At 46.3% G+C, this 9732-nt stretch overlaps 1 protein-coding gene across 1 annotated transcript in view; it reads left to right on the forward strand.

Annotated features, from left to right (window-relative positions):
* The first annotated feature begins 2627 nt into the window (after window positions 1–2627).
* The window catches only part of nup160 (nucleoporin 160), a 12855-nt gene continuing 5750 nt past the window's right edge, over window positions 2628–9732 (forward strand). The window contains exons 1-20 of the mRNA XM_076162652.1: window positions 2628–2748; window positions 3364–3472; window positions 3603–3813; window positions 4111–4333; window positions 4495–4685; window positions 4824–5060; window positions 5206–5303; window positions 5538–5622; window positions 5934–6002; window positions 6154–6237; window positions 6425–6595; window positions 6822–6921; window positions 7003–7168; window positions 7601–7731; window positions 7958–8118; window positions 8406–8542; window positions 8753–8823; window positions 9116–9278; window positions 9399–9468; window positions 9626–9724. Coding sequence (XP_076018767.1) covers window positions 2658–2748; window positions 3364–3472; window positions 3603–3813; window positions 4111–4333; window positions 4495–4685; window positions 4824–5060; window positions 5206–5303; window positions 5538–5622; window positions 5934–6002; window positions 6154–6237; window positions 6425–6595; window positions 6822–6921; window positions 7003–7168; window positions 7601–7731; window positions 7958–8118; window positions 8406–8542; window positions 8753–8823; window positions 9116–9278; window positions 9399–9468; window positions 9626–9724 — 2667 coding nt within the window. The 5' untranslated portion in view covers window positions 2628–2657. The remainder of the gene's footprint in view (window positions 2749–3363; window positions 3473–3602; window positions 3814–4110; window positions 4334–4494; window positions 4686–4823; window positions 5061–5205; window positions 5304–5537; window positions 5623–5933; window positions 6003–6153; window positions 6238–6424; window positions 6596–6821; window positions 6922–7002; window positions 7169–7600; window positions 7732–7957; window positions 8119–8405; window positions 8543–8752; window positions 8824–9115; window positions 9279–9398; window positions 9469–9625; window positions 9725–9732) is intronic.

Consider the following 9732-nt stretch of genomic DNA (forward strand, 5'->3'; position numbering starts at 1 on the left):
CCATTAAAACCTTTTCAAATGTCATTCACTTCGTGGCTTCAGGTCCTTCTAACTTCTTCATACTTTCAGGCACAGAAACCATTCATACATTTTGTAGGCTTCAGGCTTTCAGTCGCCCATTTAGTATGTTCAACTCTTACTATCATTTACATTGATGCACCACCAACTGCTGTGCATGATCATATATTATCATTATGACAAGTTCACAAGTACTTTGGATAATTGAGCACATTTTATTGATCATTTAATGAAATTGATCATTTAACAAATTTTTGCATCCGAGTACTTCAGAGGGATTCTTTAAATAAGTTCATTGCATACTTTCATAAATTTGCAAATTCACAGTAAGTACTTTTGGTACTTGGATAATGAACTTTTCTTACCTTGAGTTTGGCTTGGGTTCTTCTCAGCCATGGGAACACTGGGCTGGTTTGTTATCCCATCGCGGTGTGCAAACTGTTAGATGAGTCACTGAAGAGTCACGGAGGATGTTGACAACAACACCAACCACAAAAAGGCAGTTCCTCTATCTGTGTAGATAGGTAGGTTTTTATAACAGAAATATACTAAATACAACTGTCAAAGTTTTGTCAAAGAACTAAAATATGTCCAAGTCAGAATCAGAATCAGAATCAGAATTAGAAAAGCTTTATTGTTCAACAGTATTTTAAGTAAGTTTTCACTTACAAGGAATTTGTTCTGGTCGTTGGTGCGATCAACATATAAGAGCAACCAATGTGCAAAAAATGTAATTAAAACACACAAAATTAAACTAATTAATAATTTAAATTAATTTAATTAATATAAATGTATTTTCTGCCTGCACCAATTCACCAGACGGTCAATCTCCCGCCTGAGATGAGCCATGTCTCATGACCTCATGTCATGAGGACCTCATAACTCATGGCCTCTCATGTTATCCACGTTATAAAGTTTATAACAGTGGTTGCAAACTCTTGCAACATTTGGAAATCCAGATGTAGCATAATTGACTCAATTTTGAGTATTAACTCTTTGACAACACAAGAATAGTGTCTTCCCCTGATAATCACCCCTGAAAGGTGTTTTCATGAAGCTTCTGCAGCCTCAGAGTTCCCAGTCTTTGTCTCCATGTGGGGTGAGGTGTCCCTTGAGAGAAAGGAAGAAAGCGTCATTCTTGAAACAAAATGATTTCATTCATGGCCTCTTCCAACAACTTACTGCTGCATTCATCAGACGACTCTTCCTCAGATGGATTTTCTTGTTTGAGTAAAAGGCAGCATTGTCTGCATGTTCCATTGAGCTTCGTCATCTTGGTGCAGAGCTGCTGGTGTTATTTTACTGAACAGTAAATGAATGCTTCAGTTAAACAGTCAAAGGCGTGTTGCTGACACTTTCTGCCACTAAATAAAGTGATTTCTAAGGACGTATTTGACAGTTATTCAATTGTTGTATAGAAAGCGACCAAAAAGCTTCCCAAAGTGTCTTCATCTTCTGAGCATCACTTTATAAAAAATGGAACCTAAACCTCTGGGCTCCATGGACGTGGATACTAAGGTGAGGGCTTACATTAGGACTGAGAGTCTGCAGCTACAGACGGGAGAATCCAACAGGCAGCAAGCAGACAAGGAGGTGGCTGATCTCAAAGCCAAGCTGGTGTGACTCACATTCTGACACATCCAGACACATGTAAAGGTGAAGGGGTCACCTCAGGGGTCACGTCCCAGGTCCAGGCTCAGGTCTGGGGTTGGTTCAGGCTGGAGGTGGAAGACAGTCCGTCAGCGTGTGTGTGTGTGTGTGTGTGTGGGTGATGCTCATTTGTGAGGATCATCAGCACAGAGACAAAACAACTTCATATACACATACTTACAAATAATGTGAACATTAAGATACTATGAATTACACAGTGACAAAAGCTTAACATTAGCTTTTATATATACATACATCTTCATATATATATGTATGTGTATATATATATATATATATATTTTTTTTTTTATTTCTAAAGTAACGTAAACTAAGGACATAATCATGGTCCACCCTCAGGTTGAACACCAGGTTGTGCTCTTCACGCCTCTTGTTGAGGATCATGTTCACTTGTCTTCTGTGTGAAACCACATGACTGAGCTCAGCTGATCTGCACCCAGAGGACAGCTTCTTCATGGGAGGGACAAGCTTTCCATGTCTAGATAATGTAGTGAACTTCATCGCTGAAGGCAGAACAAAGTGACTCTTCTAAACTGGCAGAGGGAGAAAAGACACAGGGAAGAGCGCCTCATCGATCACGACGCCAGCGTGAGCTCTTTCCACGTTATGGAGGAACAGCACAACACCGTACAGAGACAACTACACACCACCAACAACTATACACACAACATAGAAGACAGACACTCACACACCTCACCTCCACCTGCCACACACGCCAACACACACAACTCCCAGCATGCAGACAGAGAGAGAGAGAGACAGACAGACAGACAGACAGACAGACAGACAGGCAGGCAGGCAGGCAGACAGGCAGACAGACAGACAGACAGACAGACAGACCACCAAAGTACGTTTACTCCGCGATGTCGTCTCGTTAAAAAGGTGTCGGCCCCTTTAAGAGTTTGAACCAGCTGCGCGGGGCGGCCTCTCGTCTTCTTCTCGCGTCACTCCCGCAGGTCCATGAGGCGAAAATGGCGGCGGTTCTGGAGAGGAGCTTCATAGAAATATGTGGATTTGAGAGGGAAACTCTACCCAGATTCCGTGAAGTGGCCATAAACCTTGGTAAAGTTTAGTGAACAGCTCCGCCCGCCATGTTCGGTGTTCTTGGTGTTCGTAGAGGTTCTCTCCCGCCGCAGGAGCTCTGTTATGAGTCGCTATCAGTGCTAGGCAATCGGTTAGCTTGTGACGGTAGATGTTAGTGAGCGGGGCCTCAGCGGCTCACTGCGCTGACATGTCACTGTATGTTACTAACATGTTACTCTATGTTTCTAACAGGTTACTGTAGTGTGGAAACATAAGCTGTCATTTGTCTAGTTTCTGTTTTATTTTCCGTGCCGCTGTAAATGCTGTTTGCGCTCCCTGTTTTGAAATGACGCGTTCACGGACCAGTATGTTGTGATGTAGGCAGTGACTTACAGACAGAACATGACTCTACTGTTACATCCTTCATTAAATCGCAATTATTTGAAAATCGTATATTCGCTGTAATAGTGTCGCAGTAGCTTGGGTTTAATCTGCCATCCTCTGCTTGGTTCATGAGCGGTGCGCCTTTACCGTTAAGTGAGCAAACACTTCATTTACAGGTTTGATTGTGTTCACGTTTATCTGGGCTGGCACAGGGTGACAGAATGGGCTTCACTAAAAGGAGTGGCTTTGTGTTCTGGTTCTGCTCTGTAGGTCTTAATGCACTTCCCGGTGGCGTCAAGTTCCAGGACAGTGCGGGCGCCTTCCATTATGAGGACAGTGGGAAGCTGCTCTCTGTCACCAGCAACAGATTCATTCACTGGTGAGTGTGACCTGGCCTGTATTATCACTTTATGACATATGCAATAGTCACATAACTCAGTGACTCTCCATGGAAACATCATTCTCTGGGATGAAACATGTTTTAATAATCACCTTTCCTGTGTGTGTAGGTCTACCTCAGGGGACACGGTGCAGCTGGTAGAGCAGTCTCTGGATACAAACCTGCTAAACAATGCTGTCAAAATCAAGTTCACCCACTGTACTGTGCTACCTGCTGGAGTCAACATCCAGGAGACCCTCAACAATGTCATCATCCTCATTGCCACCAACCAGAGTGTCCACCGTATGGTGCTGCCTCACCCTGCACGCATGTACCGCAGTGTAAGGACCGCTTCCTGTAGTGATTCTGTAAAATAATAAATAATTTGAAAGCCCAAGGTCAGGAGAATGAATGTGGCAATACCAGTGCAAGGCAGGGGTTCTCTCTAAGGACATGTTCCCTTAAAGCTTTTCTAACTTTAAGTGCCTTTAACATCTAGATTGAATGCTAAATCTGGTCAGTCATCTCTCATGTCAGTGTTTGGTTTGTTGGAATGAGAGCTCTGAAATTTAATGTCATTTTCCATTGATTACCGTTGGCCTCTAACCTTCTCCTCCCCCCTGCCTGATATCCCCCAGGAGCTGGTGACTGAACTCCACATGCAGTCCATCTTTACTGATGTGGGCAAGCTGAGCCTGCAGGATCCTTCCCACAGCGCCGTCATCCCCACAGCTGCAGGGCAGACAGGAAGTCCTAGCACCTCAGCTGCATGGCTCAGCCACCAGGGAGAGGCCCACTACGCTCTGGCCTCGGCGTCTGGCGGCATCATGGTTGTTACTCTGCCGCCACATGACACACAGGGTAGGAGGCACGCTGGCAATGTGGGGATTTCTGCATGAAGTAGTCATCAGGCGTGTTCTGATCTTATCACCGTTATCAAGAAACTAACTGCCTCAGCTGACACACACGCCCCCCATGGACTGCTCCTGTTCATCAGTATGTGTGGTGTTTCTGTGATGTAGGTAGTGTGACAGTGGTGGAGCTGAAGAGGAGCACAGTGATGCAGAAGCTGGCCGGCTGGATGCCCACAGCCATCCGGGGGGAGCAGAGCCCTGGGGACCTGGCACTCAGCCTGGCTGTTAGAGAGCTAGAGGAAGACTCCTTCATCTTCGCCCTTTGTCAGGATCACAAACTACGGATGTGGTCCTTCAGGGTCAGACATGTTTCATTACAACCTTTCTTCCTTCTGCTGAAGAAGTTGTTATTCTTTGTTTTGATTGTGATTCACATCCAGCAGGAATACTTTGGGATATGTAGTGATCCCTTTAAAAAACTCTTTATACCCCATCAGGACCAGGCCTGTTTGCTGGAGGCTGACATGCTGGAGTACATGCCCACCTGTAAAGGGGTGAAGCGTTTAGCAGGTCAGGGCCATCGGCTGCGGCTGGCGTACTCTTCAACCACGGGTCTGTGTCTGGCCGTCTACCTGGCTGTACCGCAGAGAGGGCAGTTCACCGTACTGCAACTAGTTGCCACTGACAACAACCGCTACAGCCTGGACCACATCTCCTCGCTCTTCTCCACACAGGTAACCACCAGAGGACAGCAGCAAGTGAAGCACAACATCTAATGTTGTGACATCATCCATAAAACAAACTGGGTAGAGATGTTAGATATGCTGTGATGTGGTAACTGAGGACAAGGATTCAGATTGATTCTCTTTCTGCCAATAGGAGACGCTGGTGGACTTTGCCCTGACTTCCACTGACATCTGGGGCCTCTGGGTTGACGACTCCAACGCCACTGTCGTCAAATACATCAACTTTGAACAGTGAGTAGGATCATCAACACAAACAAACACAGAAAAGAATGAAGAATGTTAGCATGATGTATTTGGTGCTGGTCTACGTGTGCAGACTAGTGTGAACTCTTCTGTGCACAACATAAAGCCACAGTGTGAAATCTGTTTTAGGTTGAATCCCTCCATAGAGCTTTGGATCAAGCAGAAAGAATTGTGTTGTGTAGTCCAGTGGCAGAACCTAATACTGTATGTTCTCTCTTATAGCAACACAGCAGGGCAGTGGAATCAGGTGTTTGTTCAACCTCCACCAGAGGAGGAAGTCCAGATAGGAGTGGACCAGGACCCGCGGGTAAGAGCCTTCATACTAAACTCATGAATGCTAAAACATTCAGGGACTAAACCTGTGGTAGACCAGTTCTTGCTGTATGTTTTGAGTTTGAGTCGCCGGTGCTTCACTGTGGTTTTGATTTTCACAATAAAATGATCGCCAAATATTCACAGACGGCTTTAATGAAACATTTGGAAGAAATGTTGACACCAGCAGTGAGAAGTGTTCTTCTTTCTTATGTTTTAGATCCATTATCAAGTATTTATGTCGTAGGAATGTTATTTTACTCAGGGTCAAGCCATCACTCACTCATCAGTATTGCATTTCAACAGGAAACCTACCTGGAAGTCCTCTTCTCTCCTCTGGGCTTCACTGCCTTGGCCATAGTTAAAGCTCTACAGGTAAGGGACCGTCTGCTCTCTTAATCATATAATGTAGTGAAATGTTCTTGGTATGCTCTCTTCTTCTTCTCCTGTCTTATTAGTTTATATTTTGTGCATTCTGTAATAAGAGTTTGCGTTGCTAATGTGGTGTCTTTATGATATGGACCAGATCTATCGTAGGGGCTCAGAGAAGATCACTGACTTGCCTTGGGAAACACTGAAGAAAGAGGTGACGCTAGCCGTGGAGAATGAGGTGCTGAACACATTAGTGTCATTGTGTTGTTGTGGGTTTGGGGTGTGGGGGATTAGGAAGTGTTTACTGAACCCTTTATTAGTGTCAACACATTCCTAATATAGGCACACATTCTTTTCTTTATTTTAAGAGTGGCACCCGTTTCAGACCTGTCTTTCTTCTCCTTTCTCCTTCTCCTCCCCTCCAGCTACACAGCAGCGTCACCGAGTTTGAGTTTTCTCAGGAGGAGTACCGGCAGCTCCAGATTGAATTCTGGTCCAAGTTCTACGCCTGCTGCCTGCAGTACCAGGAGGCTCTGGCTATGCCTCTGGGTCTGACGGTCAACCCACACACCACCATGGTCTGTCTGCTGAAGAAGGTGAGGAGTGAGGACAGCAGGTATCTAACCTAACTGCTCAAACTCTGTCCACTCTTTATGAGACAGCTTGAGTCGGATGGGTTCTGACTGATTTGGTCACACTGGGACCCAGAGATGGTGACGTTGCCATGGTGCTTCACAGTGGGGATCTGGTGGTGTGTGATCTGACCACACACACCCCAGAGTTTCCTACATGTACCCCAAATACTTTGCTCTTTCTCTCCAGGGATTTGTGTCGTTCCTCCTCCCCTGTTTTGCTGTGGACCACCTGTACCTCTCCTACGATGATTACCTCTTCTCAGAAGAGGAGACACCTATAGCTGAAGGTAAACAGGTTCTTTAGGACCTTTTTCTGAGCCTGAATGTAAGTGTATATACTGTAGCATCACTCTGTGTCTCATTCTCAGACCCCGAGGTGGGCCGAGACATTCTCCAGCTGGTTCAGTGTTTGCGTCTTGTTAGTGACGCTGTTTCCGGGGAAATGGTCTATGAGATGGAGAAAGCTTTGGAACATCTACACTCACCTGAGAGAGCTGCTGATCTGGTCCTGGAGAACATGCTGTCCAATGAGAGGTCAGTGATACTCAGTGACATGCAGCTGTTCTGGATGGAGCTCTGTAGCTCTACGCTCTCTCTTACTCCTGGATAATAGAGCTCCTATCTGATCGTGCATCCAGAGCCACATGATCAGGATCTACATCCAGTTGTAGCGAGTGTTGCGGTATGTAGGCTGGCTGTACTGTCTTTAGTCTGCTGCCATCTAGTGGTAACTTTGTCTAAATGCCACAAACCACCTTAAAGGTTTTTTATGGCCCGGAAATAATGTTTACCTTCTACGTAGCTTTAAAACTACTACTACTACCTCTCCACACAAAATACCTCTAACATTTTGATTCATCTTTTTACCGTTAACTCCAATGAAGAAATGTCCCTAAATCTGATAATATACATTTCATAGTACTACAAACTACAAATACAAGTGAATGTCCTGCCTCATCCCTGCAGTGATGTGATAGAGAACATCCAGAACAAACTGCAGGACATACGCAACCCAATGGCCGCCATGAATGTGCTGCTGAGGGAGATGGACCTGGAGACGGACTCAGAGGTCGGGGGGGAAGGCGGCGTCACACCAGGTAGGAACATCTTATCAATACAATCACATTGCGTTACTTCACTGTACTGTGCTTAACTGGCAGGGATAACGATGATGGAAATGGAAATGAGCAAGTCTCTGCCCTGCCAATCAGACCAGCAGGCTTAAATGGCTTCAGATGTTTCAGTGGCTTTGCATCTATGCCTCTTCATATGGTTTAAATAAAAGAGTTGTGCTTGTCTGAGTCTCTCTGCTGGTCTCTGTAGGTCAGAGCCTGAATGTCCGGATTAACCTGTCCCAGCTGTACGGCAGCAGCACCGCCGTGTCTGTGGTCTGTCAGGCCGTCTGTCACACAGCCATGACCAGAGCTCTGTTCTGTCGGGACCTGCTCATCCTGCAGAAGCTCTACCTCCACTTTGGAGACAATGTAGGCAGACCACATACACACACACACACCTTCATGCCACTGCACTGATTGATATACCTGAGCATTGAATGGTAGTGATGTAGCCTTCTCTTGTCTCTTATGCCTGGTTTCAACCTAACAGTGGCTCTGCTTATCTGGATGCTGTCTGCCCTGTGATCAGATCTCAGGAGGCTCATTTGTTTTTCCTTCTTGACCCTTGGGCGTCGCCATCCGTTGATAAAATAACATCTGTTATGATTGGGCTTCACCCTCTCTGCCCCTCTAGTAACTCTGTGTGTGTGTGTCAGGTATTTCTGGGCGGAGGGGCTCAGTTGCTGCAGCTCCAGCAGGACCTGATTCCCCGTAGCTCCCACCTCCTGTCGTCCTACTATCTACTCAAACACATCAGCCAGAGCCTCGCCTCCACCGTCCCCATGGACATCATGTGAGAACAGGACGGACACTCACTCACACACTCACTCACACACACACACACACACACACACACACACACACACACACACACACACACACACACACACACACACACACACACACACACACACACACAATTACCTATTATATAATTGCAATAGAACATTTGAACTTAAAATTTGACTATTTTCACATTGAACTTTGACCTCTGTTCCTCTAGAGACGCCAACCTGCAGCACCTCACGGTTTTGGAGCTGTCCGACTCCCCGGCCCTCTCCACCAACAGATCAGGTCCGTTGTGTGTTCCCCAGCAGGAGCTTTTGGCTGAATAGTTTTCTCAGGGAGTCCAGATTGCAAGTGGCAGTGGATCAGTACAGAAATCTAAAGAAAGTTCCTCCTTGAGCAGCCTCTTAGAAACAAAAGCAGAATCTCAGCAGGTGACCAAACCAATAAGTCCCTGGATAGTCAAATCTGATGGAGCCGTTGTGTAAAGGTGTTGATCTTCGATGAGCACAGCTGTGACACCTCTGCTTGTTATGCTGTTGTTTCTGATGGAAGCCTGACGTGTCTCTCTTCTCTTTAGTCCTCAGTCCTCAGACAGTGGTTGAGCTCTTCTACCAGACTGTAGCCAGGAAAGCCATCATCTGTCAGATCTACAGTCAGCAGCAGAGTCCTCCAGCAGGAACCTCAGTGCTGCACTGGCCTCACGTGGTCTCCAGCGTGGTCAACACGCTGGCACAGCTGCTGTATCCTGCCTTCACTTCAGATCAATAAGCCTTTTAGAGTTTCATTAAGGTGGACCCAGTAGCTCCGGTCCACACTAACTGTGTAGTTTGAAGTGTTTTGTCTTAACTGATGCCTCCCAGTTGGCCCAATAACCCTGGTTTCCAGTTCCCAGAGTGTCTGATGGCCAACTGCCAGTACACACAGCTACAGGTGAGCTTCCCTGGGCCACACGGTGTGAATGTTGGTCTGATGGTTCATCCCCTGTTCTTCATCCTCGTCACACTGTGAAGCATCACAGGGAGGAGCGGTGCTGTGTTATCTAAGTGAGCACACACTCCTAATGGAAAGTCTTCATGTTTGCGTGCAGGAGTATGTGAGGCTCATCGGCCCGTGGTGTCAGGTGAACATCGGCTCTTGTCGCTTCATGCTGGGGCAGTGTTACCTGGCCAACGGCGAGGGGCAGAAAGTAGGCGA

This window comes from Genypterus blacodes, unplaced genomic scaffold (assembly GCF_046128005.1).
Source record: "Genypterus blacodes isolate CSIRO-AG114 ecotype Tasmania unplaced genomic scaffold, CSIRO-AGI_Gbla_v1 ptg000126l_1, whole genome shotgun sequence".
Classification (NCBI taxonomy): Eukaryota; Metazoa; Chordata; class Actinopteri; order Ophidiiformes; family Ophidiidae; genus Genypterus; species Genypterus blacodes.